Consider the following 25,974-nt stretch of genomic DNA (forward strand, 5'->3'; position numbering starts at 1 on the left):
CTTCTGAACATCAGCCAGTCATCTGGAAAATGGTACAAATTCCTGGCACCAGGCACTGAATGAGGTGTCACTTCCATGACATGCATGATCTTTCTGCTGGTTCAGAGTGGAGGATCTTGGATTGTGCGTTATGTAACATTCCAGTACAAAACAGTTTCCCCTACACAGTTAGACATACTCTTTTTAATAGAAAGAGACAAAAAATATGCAAGACTCACTCAATAAAGTAGACTTCCCCTTTTTCTGTGTAAGCCATTTCCCAATTATCAGGTAATGGGCCCAACTCATCATTCTCTTCAGGTTTTGTTTGCTTTGTTACATCCATATTCTCCTTTGCTTCTTCAGGCTGACTGTAAACTGGCGCAGGATAAGGCTGGGAGGAAATCTCACCTGAGGCACCTGTACTCTTCTCTTCATGTTCACTCGATTCTACAAGAGAAGAAAAAAAGACTTTCTTATCCCTGTGTTTGTAACTCATTTACATAACGTGGAGGATTTACTGCATGAAAGTCTGTGAGTAACATTCCAGAAACTTCAAGTCTCCAGACAAAGACAAAGGTTTTATTGGGTTTCCCTCCAAGAAGTTTTTTTTTTTTAACCTAAAACAAGAACAGCAACAAAAAAAACAACAACAAACCAAACCAAGAAAATAAAGAATCAGACATACAAGGGCAAACATGCTTTTCATCGCACGGCAGGGCTCGTGGGGTTCTGTGGAATGTTTACCGTATCTGCACATCATTGGTTCTACTCCTTAATGGTTCTTGCTTGCTCTCGCCCCTGGGTTCTCCCAAATCAACTGCTAGCAGTGATGCGAAGGCAACCTTTTATCCAGTAGTACTAGCTGTCACGGATCCACAGGATCAGTGCTACACCCCCAGCTTTGGGACTGTCCCTTGCAGGAACCTCTTTGATGTGCCTGTCATAAATATAAAGGGAAGGCTAACCACTTTTAAATCCCTCCTGGCCAGAGGAAAAAACCCTTTCACCTGTAAAGGGTTAAGAAGCTAAAGATAACCTCGCTGGCACCTGACCAAAATGACCAATGAGGAGACAAGATACTTTCAAAGCTGGAGCGGGGGAGGGGGGAGGAAACAAAGGGTTCTCTCTGCTCTCTGTCTGTGTGTTGCTTTTGCCAGGACCAGAGCCGGAATGCAGGTTAGAACTCCTGTACAGGGCTAATAAGCAATCTAGTTAGATATGCGTTAGATTCTGTTTTGTTTAAATGACTGATAAAATAAGTTGTGCTGAATGGAATGTATATTCCTGTTTTTGTGTCTTTTTGTAACTTAAGGTTTTCCTAGAGCGATTCTCTATGTTTTGAATCTGATTACCCTGTAAGGTATTTACCATTCTGATTTTACAGAGGTGATTCTTTTACTTTTTCTTCAATTAAAATTCTTCTTTTAAGAACCTGATTGCTTTTTCATTGTTCTTAAGATCCAAGGGTTTGGGTCTGTGTTCACTTACACAAATTGGTGAGGATTTTTATCAAGCCTTCCACAGGAAAGGGGGTGTAAGGTTTGGGAGGATTTTGGGGGGGGGAAGATGTTTCCAAGCGGTCTCTTTCCCTGTTATATATTTGTTAGACGCTTGGTGTGGCAGCAATAAAGTCCAAGGGAAAAAGGTACAATAGTTTGTACCTTGGGGAAGTTTTAACCTAAGATGGTAAAAATAAGCTTAAGGGTTTTTTCAGGCAGGTCCCCCCATCTGTACCCTAGATTTCAGAGTGGGGAAGGAGCCTTGACAGTCCCAGATCCGAAGGGACCTCACTTTTTCTTCAGGGTAGGCCACATGGCCTCACCCACTCCTCAGACTGAACCTCTGGGCTTTAGCACTCCTGCTTCACACTGTGAGCTCTGTCCAATGACAGAGAAAGACTCCTGGTATAGAGTTGTCCACTCTTCAGGGACTAATGCGCTTCACCAAGTATTTATAAGAACACTCAAGCAGTGTTTTCAAAACAATACAACTTATTAGTCAACTGGAACACAGCATAAGAAGTCCTTCGGTCAGAGGTTCTCAAACTGTGGTCTGCAGACCACCAGTGGTCCGTGAGCTCCATTCAGGTGGTCTGCGTATAGTTCCCTCTAAGGTGCACACCTGGGCGGCTGCGAGAGAATGAAGGGCTACCCAGCTAATTAGTGGAGCTGTGCAGGCGTGGCTCCACTAATTAGGTGCCTGGACCCTGGAGAAGACCCACATGAAAGGTGAGGTGGTGGCCTTGGGGAGAATAGGAGGTAGGTGGGAGGGGGCAGTGGTGTGAGAAGAGGGAGTGGGGGGAATTTGGGACGTGCAGGGCTGTGGTGGCCAGAAAAGAAAAGAGGCGCTTTTCCCGAGTTCCAGGGCTGCGGCTGCCCTGCCTCAGCTCTGTGGCTGCTGTGACGGGGAAGAGACCCCGCTCCTTCCAAGTCCAGCTCGGTCGCTGCCGCGGCGGGGGAGAGAGGGAAAGACCCCACTCCTTCCCAGTCCAGCTTGGGGGCTGCTGTGTGTGGGAGAGACCCCCCTCATTCCCAATCCAGCTCGGGGGCTGCCATGGCAGGGGAGAGAGGGCACATCCAGCACATTAGAAAGGTAAGACTACTGATATTAAAATACGAGTTGCGTGCTTTTATTTGTAGAACAAAAAATGTTTATTATTATTAAGGTTTTTTTTAAAATAGCGCTTTTATCCAACGCGCTTTACAATAGTTAGCTAACAGTACAGACAACAGTTGGAAAGATCATTAAGTGATCCACGAAGACCCTCAGCAATTTTCAAGTGGTCCATGAAAAGAAAAGTTTGAGAACCACTGCCTTAGGTTAAATCATAGTCCATTGTCGTCAGCTGAGAGCCCCAGCCAAGCTGTAGTGAACTCCATTTTCTGGGTCTGTGTATCTCTCAGTCTGACCTACTTAGCCAGTCCCCAAGTGAGAGAGCTCGAGTTTCTTCCAGAGCTCACTCTTATTCTCAAACCTCTAAATCTTTTGTTCTCAAGAGGGGTCTTTGTTCAGCTTACTTGCTGAGATGTGCGGAAATCCATGAGTCACTGGAGCTTGCATTGTCTCTCTGACCCTCTTGCTGATCTGGGTTGGTTTCAACCAGTTCTTAATGACTCTTCGTTCCAGCTAGATAAGGAGGTGACACACATGCAATATCTCTTTTTCTGCTCTGAGAGCAAATTTAATCCTCCCCTCCACCCCACTGGGTAGCCAGTATAGCCTGATCTATAGGGTATATTTTTATTATATTGATTACTTAAGAATCCCCAGTTACCATTTTGAGGGTTGACGGGTTCTTGTCTGCCCTTTTCTATAACACTTTGTGCTAGTAAGCTTTTGCAGCTACATTATCATCACCTTGGAGGACTACTATCCTCTCTTTTGATCAGATGTGAGGTAAAGCTGAAGTGTCTGCCAAGGGAAGAGGTACTATGGAGGGAAGAATATGACAACATGGGCACCACTCCCTAAAGTGCCCCTCTACTCAGAAGAGTGACTATTTAAAAATGACACCTTCTCACTCAGCAAATCTGCTCTTTGTGTATTCAAAATTATACCTGCTTACTTTAATGACTAATGTAAGCTCCTGTTATTTTTTTTCTCTTAGCTCTGTAGAATCAACTCAGCTGTGAAAGGGATCCGCTTTCTTTTCTGTTTCACACATTATCAACAAAAACTGTTCATTAATTTCCAAAGGCTACCCCATTGTCTTCAGATTATTCCAACTCTAGGAATGAGGCCCAGTTCTGCATCTACATTGTGTTTCTGGAATTGAAACAATGAGCATGTGAAAAAGAAGAGAGGGGCATGTGTGAAGTCCTCTTCCATATTTTAGGGGTGGCTTCCTCATTTTAAAACCCTAGCAGCCAGTTTCTCCCTTCACCCGAAAGGGCAGCACCAAGGTAAGAGTGTATAGAGCAGAAGTGGAAGCGTACAGAGGAGTCAACCCGGAACAGTGCACTGTCATAGAATCATAGAATATCAGGGTTGGGAGGGACCTCAGGAGGTCATCTAGTCCAACCCCCTGCTCAAAGCAGGACCAATCCCCAATTAAATCATCCCAGCCAGGGCTTTGTCAAGCCTGACCTTAAAAACTTCTAAGGAAGGAGATTCCACCACCTCCCTAGGTAACGCATTCCAGTGTTTCACCACCCTCCTAGTGAAAAAGTTTTTCCTAATATCCAACCTAAATCTCCCCCACTGCAACTTGAGACCATTACTCCTTGTTCTGTCATCTGCTACCACTGAGAACAGTGTAGAGCCATCCTCTTTGGAACCCCCTTTCAGGTAGCTGAAAGCAGCTATCAAATCCCCCCTCATTCTTCTCTTCCGTAGACTAAACATCCCCAGTTCCCTCAGCCTCCCCTCATAACTCATGTGTTCCAGTCCCCTAGTCATTTTTGTTGCCCTCTGCTGGACGCGTTCCAATTTTTCCACATCCTTCTTCTAGTGTGGGGCCCAAAACTGGACACAGTACTCCAGATGAGGCCTCACCAGTGTCGAACAGAGGGGAATGATCATGTCCCTCGATCTGCTGGCAATGCCCCTACTTATACATCCCAAAATGCCATTGGCCTTCTTGGCAACCCAATTCCCAGCTAGGGAATCCCATTGCAGCAAAGCCATCTATATGACCGACACATTTCCCAGAGTCACTACCTTTGATAGCAGCACCTCAGTGATTGCATTGGCTACTTGCATTACAGCAACCCCCACAGTAGATCTGCCCACTCCAAATTGATTACCGACTGACCGGTAGCTGTCTGGTGTTGCAAGCTTCCACAGGGCTATTGCCACTCACTTCTCAACTGTGAGGGCTGCTCTCATCTTGGTATTCTTGTGCTTCAGGGCAGGGGAAAGCAAGTCACAAAGTTCCATGAAAGCGCCCTTACGCATGCGAAAGTTTCGGAGCCACTGGGAATCATCCCAAACCTGCAACACTATGTGGTCCCACCACTCTGTGCTTGTTTCCCGGGCCCAGAATCGGCGTTCCACAGCATGAGCCTGCCCCAGTAACACCATGATCTCCAAATTGCTGAGGTTTTAGAGAAATCTGTGTTCATGTCCTCATCACCGCGCTGCCGTCGCCTCCTCGCCTGGTTTTTCACGTGCTGGTTCTGCATAAACTGCACAATAATGCGCGAGGCGTTTACAATGGTCAAAACTGCTGCAGTGAGCTGAACGGGCTCCATGCTTGCCATGCTATGGCATCTGCTCGGGCAATCCAGGGAAAAGTGTGTGAAATGATTGTCTGCTGTTGCTTTCACGGAGGGAGGGAGGATTGACTGACTACATTTACCCATAACCACCTGCGACAAATTTTTGGCCCCATCAGGCATTGGGAGCTCAGCCCAGAATTCCAATGGGCAGAGGGGACTGCGGGAACTGTGGGATAGCTACCCACAGTGCACCGCTCGGAATGTCGACGTTTGCCACGGTACTGTGGACGCACACCGTCGAATTAACATGCTTAGTGTGGAAGCATGCACTTGACTTTATGCAATCTGTTCCCAAAAATCGACTTCTGTAAAATCAGAGTACTTTCGTAATGTAGACATGGCCTATGACTGAAAGGATTGAAATATGTAGTACTCAATTTTGCTCAAGCAGAGGTTTCTGGTGTGCTCAGTGAGAAGGGGACACCCATCAGGAAGTCTCTTGAAACTGATATGCTTCTCAGCTTACTCCTAACATTGACTCTTAAAGCCGAATACCAAAACTCAATTAAAAATTATGAAACAGTTAGCCAGGCCTGTCTGCTGAGAACTTACAGACCACCTCACTGGGTGCACCTTAAAGAGCCTCCCCTGTAATGCAGCATCAGGTCAGACTCCCCTGGGATAATGAGGGTAGTCAAGCTACATGGAATTCCAGTTGAGAGGGAGAAAGGCACCAGCGAGAGGGTCTAGGCATGCCAAGGCAAACAGGGCAGCAGGGCTGATCCACTGGGGAAATGCAGAGAAAGTGGGGGCGGAATGCATCTGTTCATTGCCCTTCCTGGTTCCTTTGCCACTCCCCACCCTGGAGAGAAGGCAATAAACATCCCAGCTCAAACTGGAATGGAATTGGAACTAGAATTAGCCCTGCTATCCCTGGGAAAGGCAAGGATGGAACTGGCTGGCTCCCCTCTCCTCCTTCCAGCTGATGGTTGGCTGATTGTTGTTTGGGGAGGTTTGTTCTACCTCCCTGCCCCCATCCTCCTCTCCAAAACCACAGCCCCAACAGTGGCACCCACTGAGTGAGGCATGTGCCAATGCAAAGCAGAGACTAACTGAACCTTGGTACAGCCACGCCCCTGGTCTTTGCCCAGAAGAAACCCAAGCCACCTTACTCCTCTTTTATTACATCTCCCCCAGTCACTCACGCAGCAGTTTCTCCCATGGTCAGCTCATTTCGTTCATGGGTATAGGATGAAAGCAGAGCCATACTGAGTAGTCACTGGCTCCAAAGAGCCATGGAAGCGGGTTGTGGAAAGGGGTGTGCTAGAGTCTAGGAACTGTTCCCGAGACCTGGCTCCACGTGGCCACACCAGCAGGGGCGGGAGAGCGAGCAGGGTCCCTGGGATGAAAGCTGCTGAGTGAGGTGAGGAATAACCCTTCTACGCAAGAGATCAAAGGAATTTGCTGCTGCGAAATGCAAAAGCTGATTGGAAAGCACATGGGTCCTTCCCCTCCCCTCCCCTCTACTGGAGAAGCATTTGGTTCTAGTAAAAAAAAATGTTTAAGTGCATCAGAAGCAGGAAGGCTCCTGAACAATCAAGATGCTAAAGGAGCACTTAAGAATGATAAGGCCATTGCAAAGAAACTAAATGAATTCTTTGCATCGGTCTTCACAACTAAGGATGTGAGGGAGATTCCCAAACCTGAGCCATTCTTCTTATGTGACAAATCTAAGGAACTGTCCCAGATTGAGGTGTCATTAGAGGAGGTTTTGGAACAAATTGGTAAACTAAACAGTAATAAATCACCAGGGCTATATGGTATTCACCCAAGAATCAATCAATCATAGAATATCAGGGTTGGAAGGGACTTCAGAAGGTCATCTAGTCCAACCCCCTGCTCAAAGCAGGACCAATCCCCAACTAAATCATCCCAGCCAGGGCTTTGTCAAGCCTGACCTTAAAAACTTCTAAGGAAGGAGATTCCACCACCTCCCTAGGTAACGCATTCCAGTGTTTCACCACCCTCCTAGTGAAAAAGTTTTTCCTAATATCCAACCTAAATCTCCCCCACTCCAACTTGAGACCATTACTCCTTGTTCTGTCATCTGCTACCACTGAGAACGGTGTAGAGCCATCCTCTTTGGAACCCCCTTTCAGGTAGCTGAAAGCAGCTATCAAATCCCCCCTCATTCTTCTCTTCCATAGACTAAACATCCCCAGTTCCCTCAGCCTCTCCTCATAACTCATGTGTTCCAGTCCCCTAATCATTCTTGTTGCCCTCCGTTGGACTCTTTCCAATTTTTCCACATCCTTCTTGTAGTGTGGGGCCCAAAACTGGACACAGTACTCCAGATGAGGCCTCACCAGTGTCGAACAGAGGGGAATGATCATGTCCCTCGATCTGCTGGCAATGCCCCTACTTATACATCCCAAAATGCCATTGGCCTTCTTGGAGTTCTGAAGTAACTCATATGTGAAATTGCAGAACTGCTAACTGTGCTATGTAATCTATCATTTAGATCAGCTTCTGTACCAGAAGACTGGAAGTTAGCTAATGTGACGCCAATTTTTTTAAAAAGGCTCCAGAGGTGATCCTGGCAATTACAGGCCAGTAAGTAACTAAAGTACCGGGGAAACTGGCTGAAACTATAGTAAAGACAAGAATTGTCAGACACATAGATGAACATGATTTGTTGGGGAAGAGTTAACACGGTTTTTTGTAAAGGGAAATCATGCCTCATTAATCTACCAGAATTCTTTGAGGGGGTGAACAAGCATGTGGACAAGGGTGATCCAGTGGATATACAGTGGATATATACTTAGATTTTCAGAAAGCCTTTGACAAGGTCCTGCACCAAAGGCTCTTAAAAGCAAAGTAAGCTGTCATGGGATAAGAGGGAAGGTCCTCTCATGGACTGGTAACTTGTTAAAAAGTAGGAAACACATGGTAGGAATAAATAAGGATGTTTTCAGAATGCAGAGAGGTAAATAGTTGTGTCCCCCAGGGGTCTGTACTGGGACCAGTACTATTCAACATATTCATAAATTATCTAGAAAAAGGAGTAAACAGTGAGGTGGAAAAATTTTCAGATGATACAAAACTACTCAAGCTAGTTAAGTCCAAAGCAGACTGCAAACAGCTACAAAGGGATCTCACAAAACTGGGTGACTGGGCAACAAAATGGCAGATGAAATTCAATGTTGAGAAATGCAAAGTAATGCACATTGGAAAACATAATGCTAACTATACATATAAAATGATGGGGTCTAAATTAGCTGTTACCACTCAAGAAAGATCTTGGGAGTCACTGAGGATAATTATCTGAAACCATCCACTCAATGTGCAGCAGCAGTCAAAAAAGCTAACAGAATGTTGGTAATCATTAAGAAAGGGATAGATAATAAGACAGAAAATATCATATTGCCTCTATATAAATCCATGCTATACCCACATACTGAATACAGTGGGCAGATGTGGTCGCCCCATCTCAAAAGAAGATATATTGGAATTGGAAAAGGTTCAGAAAAGGGCAACAAAAACAATTAAGGGTATGAACAGCTTTCGTATGAGGAGCGATTAATAAGACTGAGACTTTTCAGCTTGGAATAGAGATGACTAAGGGGGGTATATGATAGAGGTCTATAAAATCATGATGGGTGTGGAGAAAGTACATAAGGAAGTGTTATTTACTCCCCTTAACACAAGAACTAGGGGTCACCAAATTAAATTGATAGACAGCAGGTTTAAAACAAACAAAAGGAAGTATTTCTTCACACAATGCAACCTGTGGAACTCCTTGCCAGAAGATGCTGTGAAGGCCAAGACTATAACAGGGTTAAAAAAATAACTAGATAAATTCATGGAGGATAGGTCTATCAATGACTGTTAGCCAGGATGGGCAGGGATGGTGTCCCTAGCTTCTTCCAGAAGCTGGGAATGGGTGACAGTGGATGGATCACTTGATGATGACCTGTTCTTTTCACTCCCTCTGAAGCACCTGGCATTGGCCACTGTCAGAAGACACATCACTAGGCTAGCTGGACCTTTGGTCTGATCCAGTACAGCTGTTCCTATGTTCTTATGAAGCCAAATAGAGAAACTAAGGGCAAACCGTAAGGACTGGGGGGTAACTGAGGCTGTAATTGCCTTCAGAAACTTTAGTTTCGGTGATTATGTGTGAGCCAGATAGATCATAGCTGGATTCTCAGATCACAGGTCTGGCAGTTAGGAAAGCAGTATTGCCAACTCTTGTGATTTTATCTCAAGTATTGTGATATATCGTGTTTTTCTTAAAGGCCAAGCTTCTGCAGTCATATGATTAGGTGAGAATCTCAGCTGTCATTAAACAACAACAAAGTTTCCCAGATCTCATCATTGCAGAAAAATACTTGAAAATATGAACCCTAAGGAGTAGAGGGTAGACCCTCACTTGCTATAAATTGTCATTCTCCACTCTACTCAACAGTGCTATGGTCATTTTACATAATCTGGAGGTCTGCCTCATAAAAACAGAAGACAAATAAAAAGTACTCAATTTGTATTTAATTATTTTTTTAAAAAAATCTCATGATTTCTAAGCCAATCTCAATATTTATTGGGGACTGATTGATGAACACATGATTTTGGGAACTCCTCTTGATAAGTGTAAAAATGAGCAATAAAGGTGCTATGACATTTTAACAAAATGCATTTCCAAATAGAACTACAGAATGGACATTCCACTCATCTTTGATTTAGAGTCCAGCATTGTATTGCCATTTAATATTACATATTTTGTTGTGTGTATGTATGTTTCAAATGTTTCAGGTAAGCTATATATCACCTTTTCTGATTCTCTTCCTATTGATAAATAATGTTTGACTTAAAAATATAGTTCTGGTGAAAAATGTTTAAGTTCAATAAAATCCAAAACATTACAGCAACTCACTAACGAGAAGGAAAACCCCCCAAAGACATCTTATAATATCTGCCTTCAAATAATATCTTTGATTTAAAGATTTTGAAAGATTGTTCCATAATATGTGCCCCCAAATACATTTGTCACTAAATAAAATAATTAATTGACTTGATATCAGGTGAAACAGCCTACTGGAGATACTATCTCCAGCTGGAAAAGATTATATGGTCCAGTTTTCAAAATATATTCAAAAGCAACTTAGTGCAGTACATCAACAGTGAGCGAGTGCCCTGAGAAGTGGCAGTGGAGGCAATGGGAAAACATCAGCCTCTTATTCCATATGTTAAACATAGCACATTCAAAGGAAAGAAGGAACATTGAGACAGTCTGCATTAAAAATACATTTAAAACCACTGGTTTCAGAGTAACAGCCGTGTTAGTCTGTATTTGCAAAAAGAAAAGGAGTACTTGTGGCACCTTAGAGACTAACCAATTTATTTGAGCATAAGCTTGCATCCGATGAAGTGAGCTGTAGCTCACGAAAGCTTAAGCTCAAATAAATTGGTTAGTCTCTAAGGTGCCACAAGTACTCCTTTTCTTTTTATTTAAAACCACTGTAAATGGATATAGTGGATAAATGGAACTAAGTTAGATAATTTTGTTTCATCTACATAGTAATAAACCAAAACAAAGTTTAGCAATAGGCAAATTACTAAATCTGATGAATTACCCTCTGGAAATGTGAAGTGCTAGATTAGTGATACATTTTCTTATGTTTCAAAAATACCCCTAAAATGTCTTATTTGATTATTCCAGAGCTTGATCCTTAACCCAGAGTTGCTACTGGCAGTTCAGATTGTGGTGTTGTTGTTTTATTTATAATCTAACACTTGGAAGTTTCTACCTAACTATGTGAAATGAGCATGCCAGGTTGGGTTTTTATTTTAATGCTGCAGATTATTCATGCAGTAAAGTATAAAACCTTGTACTTTTGGAAGAAAAGAAACAACCCAGCTGCTCAAAGCAATATAGATGGAGAATAAACTAAATGAAATAATATAAAATATTGGTTTTTGAATTGGTTTGTACACCTCTGGAGAAAAAACAGTTATAGCTCTTTTTATGTAGTACTGGTGTCGTCATATCTGAGTCAACAATTCCTAGTCCTGCACAGGAACTAATACATCTCTTTTTAAATCATTCCTATGTAATAAGAAGACAGTGCAGCCAGTGCACTCCCGTGCGATTGTTGCACCTTTTGGCCTGGTTGATGACATCTGGACCTTCGCCTCTTGCTTTGCAATGCAGCTGAGGGCATGCAATAATCCTTCTGAAACACTTTCCTTGTCATGTTTTATTCCTTAATTAATTTGAGCTTGAAAAAAAAATCCTTTTTGGGGTGAAACTTATAATTGTTGCAATAACATCCAATTGTTTGGAGGGGAAGATGAATAATACACATAGAATCACAGAAATGAAGGCCTGGAAGGGAGCTCGAGAAGTCATCAAGTCCAGCCCCCTGCACTGTGGCAGGACCAAGTAACCCTAGACCAGGGGTCGGCAACCTGTGGCACGCATGCCAAAGGCGGCACGCGAGCTGATTTTTACTGGCACGCTGCTGCCAGCTGGGGTCCTGTCTGCTGGTGCAGTGTATTAAATTTCTCCCCGTAGGAATGTGATACTTGCGGAGCATCAGGCTGGCAGCCGTAAGTAGTACACCATAAGTACACCATTCCTACGGGGAGAAATTTAATACACTGCACCCAGGTAGGGAAGGTTGTGCCTCCCCAAACAGCCTGCCCCTTATAAATTGTATATGATTCCCTTCCACTTCCTGCCTCCTGACTGCCCCCCTCAGAACCCCTGACCCATCCAACTCCCCCACCACTCCTTGTCTCCTGATGGCCCCCTCCTGGGACCCTCCCACCCCTATCCGCCTCCCTCCGGGACCCCACCCCCCCATCCAAGCCCCCCTGCTCCCTGTCCCCTGACTGCCCCGACCCCTATCCACAACCCCGACCTCTGACAGGCCCCCTGGGACTCCCATGCCTATCCAACCCCACCTTTTCCCTGTCCCCTTACCATTCTGCTCAGAGCACCAGGACTGGCAGCCAGAAGTAGTATGCCATAAGTAGCATATTCCTATGGGGAGCAATTTAATACACTACACCTGGCCCTGCTCAGCCCGCTGATGGTCTAAAGTTCTCAAAATATGTTCTCACACCCCTTATCAAAAACTACACTACAATTAGCTTAAAAACTTGAAAACTTAAAAACTTTGTTTGTATATTACAGTAATGATGAAACAAAATAGTTGTACTTATGTGCCTGTGCTTAATTTGTGTTTTTGATGATTTACCTTCTAAAAAAAATCTCAAATGTCTCTCACCCCAGAAAGGGCATCTCGTACCCCTACATACAACAATAGTTTAGTTACATAATATAGATTTATAGAGAGAGAGACCTTCTAAAAATGTTAAAATGTATTACTGGCATATGAAACCTTAAATTAGAGTGAATAAATTAAGACTCGGCACACCACTTCTGAAAGGTTGCCAACCCCTGCCCTAGACCATTCCTGAAGGTATTTGTCCAACTTGATTTGAAAAGCTTCCAATGATGGGGACTCCAGGACCTCCCTTGGAATCCTATTCCAGAGTTTAACTACCCTTATAATTTAAAAGTTTTTCCTCATATTGAACCTCTACCTCCCTTGCTTCAGACTAAGCCCATTATTTCTTGTTCTGCCTTCAGTGGACACAGAGAACAATTGGTCACTGTCTTCTTTATAACAGCCCTTAACTGTACATACTGGAAGACTTTTCAAGTTAGCCCTCAGTCTTCTTCTCTCAAAAGTAAATGCTCCCAGTTTTTTCAACCTTTCCTCATAGGTTAGGTTTTCTAAACCTTTTACCATTTTTGTAGCTTTCCTCTGGACTCTTTCCAATTTGTCCCCATCCTTCCTAAATTGTGGTGCCTAGAATTTGGCACATTACTCCAGCTGGGAACCTCACCAGTGCTGAGTACAGTGGGAGAATTACCTCCTGTGTCTTACATACAACATCCTGTTAATACACCCCAAAATCATATTAACGTTTTTTGCAGCTGAATCACACTGATGGCTCATATTCAGTTTGTGGTCCACTATAACCCCCAGATCCTTTTCAGCAGTACCACCACTGACAGGTCTTCCCCATTTTGTATGTTCCATGACGTTATAAAGGCATGTTTCATATGGAATTTAGAAAAAGGGTAAAAACAACTTTGGTGAAAAGTGTGGAGCCAGAGGTGGTGGCTAGTAAAGTACTGAATCCTGATGTTGGTTGCTAAGGAGACTGACTTAACGTTTTCTTGATAGGGGTGCGAATTTCCCAACAGCATGCATAAATGCATGCTTTATGAGCACCACCCACACATACTTTGGACACCCTAAATCCAAATTATAAATTAATATGATGAATAATAACAACAATAATAATTAATATTATGGTAGACGCTAAGAGTCCCAATCAGGATTAAGGCCTCACTATGACAGGTGTTATGCAAACACAAGCTTATTACCCAAAAGTAACAGGAACAGAGATAGGAGGGAGAAGAGCTACAATATTCCAGTAAATGATTATGGTGACATCGATAAATGTCCTGTCACTCCTTCTTGGTTCTGTTCACTGAGTCTTCCCGTTCCCCTCTCCCTTTTTCGGGGTGGGTCACTCAGAACTCTGTACACATCCCCCTCCTCTTCTCCCTCTACACCCTATCTCTTGATGACATCCTGGCCATATAGTAGTCAATAGCAAAATCCCCACTGACTTCAACTGGGCCAGGATTTCATCCCTCATTCCCAAACATGGCTTTGCCTCCCATTTTTATGCTGATGATTCACTAATCATCCCCCTTACTCTGGGTCCATCTCCCTCCATCCAAACGAAAATCTTTACCGGTTCTTCTGGCATCTCATCTTGGACGTTTAACCATCAGCTGAAACCTAACATGTCCAAAATCAATCTCCTGATCTCTTCCACTAAACCTACCCCTCTTTCACCCAACCTCTGTCACAGTGGACAACAAAACTGTCCTTCCTGTGAAGGACCTTGAAGATCCCTCTATTAGATTATTGCAGTGTTGTTGTAGCCGTGTTGGTTCCAGGATATTACAGAGACAAGATGGGTGAGGAGATATCTTTTATTAGACCAACTTCTGATGGTGAAAGAAACAAGCTTTCAAGCTACACAAAGCTCGTCTCTTTCACCAACAGAAGCTGGTCCAATAAAACTATCACCTCACCCACCTTGTCCCTGCAATAGTGGATTACTGCTGTATATTGTCTTTGTTTGCTTGTTGTGGTGGTGACTGCTATAGGACTTTAAGGGTTTAATTGAGACAAGAGGTTACTCAGACCAGGCAGGGAGATGACAAGCTTCAGACAGGACCAATCACCCATATTTAAAAGAACATTACAGTTTTCAATCCCTTTCAAGTTTCCTTCTGACCATGCAGATTTCAACTTCCCTGGCTTGGTACAGGGAATGGGGAAATTCAGGCAGCAACAGTGAAACAAAAAATTTGGAGTAGATTAAAAACCTGAGCTCCTGAGCTCAGAGGAAAGACACAAAGACTGCAGGGTGCAGACTGTCACCTGATACCAGAAGTGGGGCACCTGGATAGGCAAAGCCTACTGAGCTTTAGGTAAAACAGAAGCATGTAGATTGCTGTGTTCAAAAAATCTTTTCTTGTTAGGCTTTGATTCCTTCTGTTGAGATTAAACAATGCTCTGTTTGGAAGAGGCTGTTTTATGTCCCTATATTCTCACACTGGCCACCACTCCCTGAGGGAAGAACTGCAGGGTTTGAACCCAGGCAGACCTGCTGAGGAACCACAGTTGGCATACAGGGGGATGTAGCCTAGTACCCCAGTCTGAGAGGGAAAGAATCATAGGATATCACCCCAGGAAGGTGAAGGCCTAATAACTCTCCTTGAGTACACAAATCCAGCTCAAGTCTAATCTTGCCACTACTTCCTGCACAATGTCTCGAAGATCATCCTCTGCCTATACTGCCAAAACACTGTGACAAGGCCTGAACATTTTGCACCTTGATTACTGTCATCTCCTCCTCCCTGTTCTTGATGCCTGCAACCTCACTTTCTCAAATCATCTTGACTCATCATTCTGACGACATCACCCCTTTGTTAAGTCACCCCATTGACTTCCCGTCTTCTAATGCATCAGACACAAAGTTCTTATTCTCACCCTTCCCTCTTGGGGCTTCCAATTCACCCTTGTTCCAAGGCTTCAGGTTTCTGCTTCCACTCCAGTTCCCTCAGAGCCATGGAGCTCTGCCAGTCCCCCTGCAGCCCCTGGCCTCTCTAGAGCGTCTAGTGTAAAGTATAAGGCAGGTGGAGAGCTGTGATCACTATTACTGAATAGCTAAGAACTACACATCGCTTGTTATATTTATTTGTTGCCTCATCCTACCATGTCCCACTTGTTTGTCTCATCCACCTCTTACATCTTGTCTTTTACACTGTAAGTTCTTTGGGGGCAGAGACTGCCATTTATTATGTTTGCATAGTGCTCAAAACAATGGGGCCTGACTGAGTTCCCATTACTCCTTAAAGAGGACAGACCACCCTGTTACAGGGATGAAAACAAAACTGTACTTTGGCAAAGGGATTCCACAGCCCTCCTTCATGGGACTGTGCCTTGATTCATACAGGCCCCTCCTGCTGACCCAGGTTCCAGTCCTGCTCCAGGTAGCCTCTCTAGGTCCTTGGCCTCTCACGCTTCTTCTTCTATATCATGGAACAGGGGTTGACTGGCCCCAGTTCCCACCACTCCTTAGAGAACAGACCACCCTGTTACAGGGATTAAGATTAATGTTGAAATATCAGTTTCCCGTGGGATGGAAACTTTGATTTTTGCTCAATTCTACCACCTTTTTGTCCTCCTTCAAGTCCCTCCTTAAAACTCACTTCTTCTGTAGTGCAGTAAAGTACAACCTGATAATGACTAGACGGGGCAGAGCTGTGATCATTAGTACAGGATCGCTAAGAACTATATGGCTCCTATTATATTTATTTGTTGCTTCATCTCCCCCACTTTACTACAGCCCACTTGTTTGTCTCATCCAACTTTTACATCCTGTCTTTTAAACTCTTTGTGGAAGGGATTGTCAGGCACAATGGGGCCTGACCTAGTTGTGGCCATTGGGTGCTACCACAATATCAGAGTTAAAAAAATAATATTAATAATAATAGTAATTAGTTTGCTACATGGGTTCTGGTTGGTTTGTTTGATAATGGGGCACATTGGGTGGAGTGGGAATGAAAGGAGAGGGGAGCAAGGGAGTAGTAAGCAGTCCGGAAGGAGAGAAGGAACATTAGGGAGGGAAGGGTGTAAAGGTGAGGGCTGTAGGGAGACAAAGTGGCATCAGAGGGAATGTGAAGGACCCTTCCCTGTGACTTCCTTATTTTTTAATCTTTGCCAATTTGTTGTTGTTTGTGTCCATTTTATAATGGCCTGGTCTTATTCCTCAAAGCCATTGAGTCCCCCCCATTTACCATCGACATACCCCCACCCTACATCCTCCCAATGGGTATCAATTCTCAACAGAGAATGAAAGGGCAGATGACATCACTAGGTCACTGACTTTGTGAAGGCCATTCTGTATTGCTGCTGCACTGTTCCCAGCTCTCTTCCTACAGGGGTGGCCTTTTTCACAATGGTGCCTGGTGGTGACAGGAGAGCAGCATCTCCAACCCTATGTATGCTTGGGGTTGGGTGAGAATCCCTCACCCACTCTGCACACAGAAGACACTAGCCATAGCTTTGGAGTGGTTCAGAAGGAGATTTCATCAGCTTTGTCGGGACCACTTTTATAATCCATGACACACAGAGTGCTTTTTTAATGGGAGATTTCAAAAATGTTAAACTTCATATGAACCTGATAACAAGCGGCTGCAGAGACAGTGATCAACCTTTGACTAGTTCATGCAGGCTGAAATAGCTGCCACGTGTATCTGGCTGGAATTAGACTTCAAACTGGACAAAGACAAAGCAAGAAGGTAGTCTAGCAGCTTTTGTGGGGGTAAACAAAGCCATCAGCTTCGCCTTGATTGCAAAATGTTTCCACTTCAGTTGTAGGTACTTCTGGTAGATGGGTTTTAAGATGCCAGGAGGACGTGGGCCACCTGCTCAGAAATGCCACTCTTATGGTTATAGCCTATTACTTATATTACAGTAGTGTCTAGGTGCCTCAGTAAGGGGCCAGAGACACATTATGCTAGAAATTATACACACAAATAACAAAAAGACTTTGCCCTGAAGAATTTGCAATCTAAGTATAGAACGAGAGACAAAAAAGGGGGCTACAACAAACAGACGGGGAAAGTACAAAGTAAAAATAAGATAATGATGAGCCATGCCTAAGGGTCACTAGGCTGGCAGGTGCCTGGCTGTCTGAGGGAGAGCTCCCTGGCTGGCATGGGGCAAGATACCTGGAGATACTATAGTGACTGGATCCCTATTCATAGAGGCTGACAAGTTCAAGGGAAGACATTACGAATGCACAAGAGTCCCTCACGAAAGAAGAAATGGTATAACATAAATTAAAAAAAAATCAGATTCCAGTCATAAAGCTCTCCACAAATATCATTGTCATTTACCAGTCTGATAAAGACAGGTTATTTAAGTTTCCTTGGATTCACTTCAGATCTTTAACTCCTCCAGTCTGCTGGTGCTAGCTGTTACATCAGCCCTTAGTTTCACACTATAGTCCTTTGCCCTGCTCAGACTCTGACAACACTACTAATTTGTAAGACTTTAGGCTGTGCAGCGTATATAAACATCTTACAGGACTGTACAGATCTTTTGCAGATCCTTAAAGCTGAGTATTTAATGGAATGTTGCCTTTAAAGGAAAGAGAAACTCTTATGAAAAATGGCCTGCACTTTCCAAAAGTACAATGACAAGTGCCAAGGCGTTGGTTCCTTCCATCTGGAGTGACCCACTCATTAATGTATTTTGTTTTTCCTGCCTGTTTGAAGACAAAGTACAAATGCATTTTAGGGGCAGCTAATACTCTTTTTTAGCACACAGATACATTGTCTCCTTTACAGAGTTCCTGAGACCTACATTGCCAAAATAAGGCAACACTGTGTGCATACATAGAGCCGCATTGGTACAATCCCCCAAGTCTTCAGTCAGTATAGCTGAACAACAAAATGGTGCCACAAGTACTCCTTTTCTTTTTGCGACTAAAAGGGCTGCTACTCTGAACAGTGCTTGTTCAGAGACCCACACCTAAAGGAATTACTTTGCAGGGGGTCCTTTTACATACAGTGCTCAAATACTGCATTCTTTTAACATAGCACCTACCAGTGGATATTTCTTGAATATGGCCTAACCACCACTGATGTAGAATTTGCATGGGACACGTTATATATTGACAATGCAAAGGGAAAAGCAGATATTGCATTTATTCTTGATCAGATTTGGATTATGAACTGAAATATATTGCCCTGAAATTGCTTCCTTGAAACTTGCATGTGGGCATATATTTCATAGAACAACATGGAAGGATATTAGGAAGACTATCCAGCAGGGCCAAATCCTGTCCTTGCCCAGCCTCTTTAGTTCCCTGGCAGCAGATCCAATGCTATTCTTGTTCATAAGGATTTGAGGGGGTGCACTCTACTTGTATGGTGTAGAATTTAGCTCTATTGAGGGTTCCTGTATGCAGGGAATGGGGCAGGGCTGCATGAAAGCATATGTAGGATGCACTGATGTATGAATCCTCCCCTGTGGAAGGGCTGAGTAAGGGCTCTGGGGCATGCTGCAGCCTCAACACTGCCGTTATGGTCAAAGAATGGTTCCACAGCTGTTTTGGAGACTGGAGGGGGAGGATTTTCTACTCATTCCCCTATGTTTCTTCAGTGCCCAGCTCAGCTACCTAGGCTCAGGAATTGCCCTTAAATGCAGAACATACATACCAAAAAAGCATGCAACCAGACCTATCCATAACAGGGAAAGTTATTCAATTTGATGTGCTTTCCAACCAAGTATGAGAAAAAAAGCAAACATATAATGAAACGTGAAAGTCAATTTTACAGCACTTAGAGATTAGATAATGCATTTATTGTTTCATAAGAACCTGTACATTCAGAAATCTTGTAATCTTATCATTCTATTGACATGGATTGTCACTAAAGAGACTTCTACTTCAATCATTTTCTTCTGTACTTCTAATTTCCCTAAGATTAAAGGGGGGCTTTATTATCCAGATTTTTCACATTGCTTCTAGACCTATACAGGCCAAACGAGAAAAATACACATATTTAACTCAGCACTTATTATTGCTAACTCTTATAATTGCTCTTCAGCACAAGATAAACACTCCCTCCCCAAAGTGAGCATCCTCATAACTGCAGAAGGAAATAACTCTGAAATAACTGAAATAAAATTCAGAAGTGGATAAACGGACTAACCTGGTGTTACTACCATGCCATTTCCATTGACCACAGGTCTTTCTTCCTCTTCCTCTTCTGGTGGTTCAATACCTGTCTTCTCCATATTGCTCACTGATTTATTCCTCTTACGTTTGCCTTCAGCACTAGGTGTGGCACCTGGAAGGATCTGCTCTGTCACATTTAACAATAATGGAGCTGGTTCTGCTGGAGGCTTTGGAGTGCCGTAGTAGTTGTCTGCAAATAAAATCAGTAGGACAACAGTTAAATTCTTAAGAACATCTTTTGCACCATAAGAAACTATTGATACTGTATGACACAGGGTTAGTTTCACTGTCCCTTTTCAAAGTCAGTGCAAAACAGTCTGTGAAGTTAAAATTTCATTTTTTATGAAATAGTAATTGATTTTTTTAGAGATAGGCCAAACCAATTTCACAACATTGCATGCCATAAAATAGGAGGGTTTGTAGGCTTGAAGGGACCAAAGATTGAGTAATTGGCTATCCATCATGGCAAACACATTCTGTATTATGTCACATCATGCTTGTAACAAAGAAGTTCTATATATACCTATAGGTTGGTAGGTAGATAATCCAGGTTTATAAATCTTTAATAATGCCTCAAATCCATTTCCATATCTCCTATATTATTCAACATTTCTACTGCTCTTGAACATGCATCCAGGTTTACAATAGTTAATACTAATATATTTTGGAAGATATATGAAACCTCGTGCTTCGTGGTTTAAGCCAATCTCTAACAATTAGGGATTTGAAGAACTAACGTGGTGGGGGAGAAATTATCTCACATCTGCCTGACATGAAATTATTGGCACCTTCCTCTGAATCATCTGAAGCTAGCCATTGTTAGAGACAGGTTGTTGGACTAGTTGCACCACAGATATCATGTGGTAATTGCAGTTCCTTTGTTCTTATGTTCCTATGCACCTTGGGGCTAGCAGAATCCTTTAACAGCATCCCCAGTTTAAAAAAACCTGTGTATGAATTCAATTCAAGAAGAAAACAGCAAACAGTGAGTCCATTAGCTACATGATGCACAAGGATTAAATTTACACACACCATCTATACCAGGGGTTCCTAAACTTGGTTCGTGGTTTGTTCAGGGTAAGCCCCTGGCGGCCCGCGAGACGCTTTGTTTACCTGAGCATCTGCAGGTATGGCTGCTTGCAGCTCGCAGTGGCCATGGTTTGCCATTCCGGCCAATGAGAGCTGCGGGAAGTGGTGGCCTGGCCCGCGCCACTTCCTGCAGCTCCCATGAGCAGTATATACAGTATTATCTTCACCAATACACTTATGGCTTGCTTAAGAAATTAAAAGGACAAGTCATATAACCTTTTTACAGTTTTTCTCCCAATATTTTTTATTGCTTCTGCATGAACTAATACCAGTAGCACCTTCAAAACCTATTCTCACCTTTAAATGTTCCACATACAGGTAAAGTACCTTGATCAGTAAAGCATTATCGGGTGCATTTTTCAGGCAGTATAGAGATAGTTCTGGGACCTGTATTCCTGTGTATTTTGAAACTCAGTACAATGTTCGCTCATGAGACCACCTCACTATAGATAAGTAATTAAGTATTCTAACAACTAGTGAAAGCTTTATGCATTTTCACAGTGAATTAGCACCACATTATTTAGAACAGATGTTGCTGTAATTGTGATACAGTAGGAAAATTTACTGTGTTTAATGGCCCTCAGACTCACACTGGACTAGAATCATGGAAGTGTAGGACTGGAAGGGACCTTGAGAGGTCATCAAGTCCAGTCCCCTGCACTCAAGGCAGGACTACATAATAACTACTCCATTTCTGACAGATGTTTGTCTAACCTGTTCTTAAAAACCTTCAGTGATGGAAATTCCACAACCTCCCTGGCAATTTGTTCCAGTATTTAACTACCCTGACAGTTAGGTAGTTTTTCCTAATGTCCAACCTAACCCTCTCTTGCTGCAATTGAAGCCCATTGCCTCTTGTCCTATCCTCAGAGGTTAACGAGAACAACTATTGCCAACATTTGCCAAAGATTTTCTCTGTAATTATTTAAGCAAATTTTGAAAAATATCAGTATTAGAGAGGGTCTCAATCCATTTGCAAAGCTCTGATGGAGATAAATATTTATTTAATAATAACTTATTTACCGACAGATAATTTGATATTTGCTGACAATAACTGGATTTGAAGCTAACAGACGTTAAGCAAAACCTTCTAATTTGCATAGACACTCCAGATCCAGATCCATTTCTGTATTTCCATAGCTGCATATTATTCATAATGGTGGCATTCATGCCTTGAATGTATTGTAAATTTTGAAAGGAATTTATTTCTCCTATTTTAAAACCCCTCCCCAACCTAAAACACTTCACCAACTGAGAAGCATTACTTTTCCATGATTGTGCAGCATCATAAAGCATTGATTTTATGAACTGCAGCACACAACCTCAACCAATAACAGGTCAATTCTGATTCCAGCTCTGAAGTTAAAAGTACAGTGCAGTGCCTTGACTGTAACCTAGCTTCTGTGGCTCCTTCCTTGTTTTACCATTTTCATACATAGCCAAGCACTGTCGTTCAATTATACTTTTAAAGATTATTGATTTATGTGAAGAAATCTGTAATGACGTAACTAGTACACTTGTAAATCAATCAAATTGTCTTGAACACTTAGGTAATAGAACACACACCACAAAGATTTTCTAAATACAGGAGATGTTCATTCTATTTTAGGAAGTTAAATACCCATCTCTGTTAGACCCACGTATATGTTGGCAAATCTCTAGAGAGCCATATACATAATGACTAGTGAAAAGATTTCATATGAATGTAACAGGTTTCAAAACACAAGAGACAACATTGTGCACTTGAGATTAGAAGTGAGAGAAGATTTCATTCTTTTTGTTTCAAACCGAAAACTCAATATAAATTTCCATGTTCCTGACCTCTAAAATAAGAGAGCAAGAAAGTACTCCACTGACTTCAAAGTGGGATTTGGTGTATTGTCCAATCCATAAAAATAGCAGCGCCATCTAATTTAGCAAACTTTGTTATGAATTTATTCTATAAAGGCTGTGGATTACTGTGTTCTATACAGGGGCGACCTGCTGATATAGGCGAATTAGGAGGTCACCTAGGGTGCCAAGTTAAATGGGGGGCCAAATTCGAGGAAAAAAATCAAATAAAAAAAATGAAAAAGATGAAAAAAATACAAATAAAAGAATGAAGATGTCATTATTTCAATTCCCATGTGCATACAGAGGGAATATGAATTATAATTCATTTCTCTACATTTCTGAGAATTTATTAATATGTCAAATCTTTTATTTACAGCAAAAATAAATAATATTGTAGCAAATTTTTTTTTCAATTTGCAACGTAGGGTCAAGATGACCCACTTTGCAATTTTGATAAGCAATAACTCAGCCACAATGAAACACATCCACAAGCAGCAAGAGCTGCAATGCTAGTGACGCCTAACTCGAATATATATCAAGGCTGCCTAGCCGGAAATTCAGGTAGAGCGGAGAGATCATGAGTTGATACATGCTAAACGGTCATTTTAACACAAGTCACAGTTAGATGGTTAAGAATCAGGAGAATACTGTGGAAAATTGTGTTTCTTGGTGCCAAATAATAAAGAATAATGTCTTTCACCATTATAAGTCCAAAGTGTGAGTATCTTTAAGTGTTATTAAACCTTAGCGTTATTATCGGGCTGTATAATTATGAACGTTTCTTTGTTATAACTGGTTCACATGTAATAAATAAGGTCCATAAAAGAAAAGTAACAGCGTTAATGCTCAGTAGACTACGAAAGTAATGACATCACACTCCAAGCGGGTAACCCCGAAGAAGGGGATTACTTTCCAAACAACCGGTGTTGGGTTATAACATTGAAAAAGGTCATTTTGTTTCCGTGTAAACGCTGTAACTAACTGTTGTAATAGGTAAGTGAGTGTATGTTACTAATCACTGAAGCTTTAAGCTGTGATAAAACATGTTGGGATGGCAGCAGTATGGTGGGTGTGTCAGCCATCCTTAACGCTACATTGCTTGCAGTCGGGAGCACAGTACATAATATTCAAATGTCCCATGGCAGAAAGAGGAAAAAGAAAACCCACAGGAGCTGAGTATCGTAAACAAAAGGCTGAGAAGGAAAAGGACCAAGCAAAACAGCAGGGATCCTTCCTGAAATATCTTCTCTTTAATCCAAATAAAGATGGAAGCAGTTCACAGCATCCAGATGAAGGAATTTTACTTGGAGAGGAGGTTAGCTCCCATCCGCATGGAAGCAGTTTGGAACATCAAGATGAAGGTATATTACTTCGAGATGAGGGTAGCTCACATCCACAAAAAAGCAGTTTGGAAACTCAAGATGAGGGAAACTTAATTCTGCATGAAGGCAGCTCAGACTGATATGGAAGTGGAGAAAAATTATTCACCTTCAGAGGCACATGAAGAAATTGAAGTAAATGAAGTAGAAGGAAGAAAGGATGAGGAAGTTACAAACAAGTTACAGTATGGGGACCCAGCTTCATAGCCCAGATGTGATTACATCTGAGGCAAATTCTCATGGAACATTCCCGAACAAGTTCATGAATTTCCCTTCCCTAAGGATAGAAATAAAAGAAAATTCTCTGCTCAGCATTACAAGAGGAAACTCATTAATGGGGAAGAAATTCATCGAAACTTGTTACAATATTCAGTGTTGAAGGACTCTGTATTTTGCTTTTCCTGCAAGTTGTTCAGAAATCAAGCAATTGGTACATCACTTACTGAAAATGGTTCAAAGGACAGGAAAAACATATCTTCAATTCTCTCTTCACATGACAGAGGTACAGAACATTTGGAATGTTTTCAGAATTGGAAAGAACTTGAATTATGATTGAAAAAAGGAAAAACTATTGATGAAGAAAATTTATGTGTGATCAAGGAAAAAGAAGAATATTGGCAACAAATATTAGAGCATCTGATTGCGTTAGTGAGAGTTCTTGGTGGGCAAAATTTAGCACTCCACGGCCACGGTAGAAATGAAAAATTATACACTCCAGGTAATGGAAACTTTTTAAAATTTGTTGAATACCTAGCTTTGTTTGATCCAGTCATGAAGGAGCATCTACATAAAATAACTGATCATGAAACACAGGTTCATTACTTAGGAAAATATATGCAGAATGAACTGATTCAAATCCTAGCAAATGCCATTAAAAAGAAAATTTTAGAAGCTGCCCATTCTGCAAAATAGTTTTCAATAATACTGGACTGTACACCAGATGTGAGTCATTTTACACAAATGATGATCATTCATTTTGTGGACATGGAAAAGTCTGCAGATGAAGATAATGTTGAAGTGCACTGAAGGAGACGACTGGAGCATATATGACTGAAACTATTCTACAAGAGCTTGAAACAATGTCATTATCTCTTGAAAACTTACGTGGCCAATGCTATGATAATGGGAGTAATATGAAGGGTAAAGACAATGGTGTGCAAAGGAGAACGATGGAAATCAATCCTAGGGCCTTTTTCGTTCCTTGCAGTGCACCATTCTCTGAATTTGGTTGTCAATGATGCTGCTAGATGCTGTTTGGAGGTGTCAAGGTTCCTTCCCCACTCTGAACTCTAGGGTACAGATGTGGGGACCCGCATGAAAGACCCCCTAAGCTAATTTCTACCAGCTTAGGTTAAAACTTCCCCACGGCACAAAGTCTTTGCCCTTTGATTAGGTAAAACGCTGCCACCACCAAGTGTTTTAGACAAAGAACAGGGAAAGGACCACTTGGAGTCCTATTCTCCCAAAATATTCCCCCAAACCCTACACCCCCTTTCCTGGGGAAGGCTTGATAATAATATCCCCACCAATTGGTACAGGTGAACACAGACCCAAACCCTTGGATCTTAAGAACAATGAAAAATCAATCAGGTTCTTAAAAGAAGAATTTTATTTAAAGAAAAGGTAAAACGATCACCTCTGTAAAATCAGGATGGTAAATACTTTACAGGGTAATCAGATTCAAAACATAGAGAATCCCTCTAGGCAAAACCTTAAATTACAAAAAGACACAAAAACAGGAATACACATTCTCTCCAGCACAGCGAATTTACGAGCCAAAGCAAAGAAAAACCTAACACATTTTCTAGCTAGATCTAACTTTACAGGAGTTGAAGGGCTTGCAAGCATCCTTGATCTGTTCCCGGCAAAGATATCACACAGACAGACAAAAAACTTCCCCCCGCCCTCCAGATTTGAAAGTACCTTGTCCCCTCATTGGTCATTTTGGGTCAGGTGCCAGCGAGGTTACCTTAGCTTCTTAATCCTTTACAGGTGAAAGGATTTTGCCTCTGGCCAGGAGGGATATTATAGCACCATATACAGAAAGGTGGTTACCCTTCCCTTTATATTTATGACAGGCAGCAAGCAGTTTCTTTGATTTGGTGCAACGTGTTCATGTGTTT

At 42.2% G+C, this 25,974-nt stretch overlaps 1 protein-coding gene across 3 annotated transcripts in view; it reads right to left on the reverse strand.

The window, feature by feature from the left end:
• MAGI2 (membrane associated guanylate kinase, WW and PDZ domain containing 2) overlaps positions 1-25,974 on the reverse strand; it is a 1,132,945-nt gene that overhangs the window by 392,353 nt on the left and 714,618 nt on the right. For all 3 annotated transcript variants that reach the window (XM_074942551.1, XM_074942550.1, XM_074942552.1), the window contains exons 4-5: positions 19,525-19,740; positions 219-429 (exon numbers count right to left, since the gene is read on the reverse strand). In XM_074942551.1, coding sequence (XP_074798652.1) covers positions 219-429; positions 19,525-19,740 — 427 coding nt within the window. The remainder of the gene's footprint in view (positions 1-218; positions 430-19,524; positions 19,741-25,974) is intronic.

Source organism: Natator depressus, chromosome 1 (assembly GCF_965152275.1).
Source record: "Natator depressus isolate rNatDep1 chromosome 1, rNatDep2.hap1, whole genome shotgun sequence".
Lineage (NCBI taxonomy): Eukaryota > Metazoa > Chordata > Testudines > Cheloniidae > Natator > Natator depressus.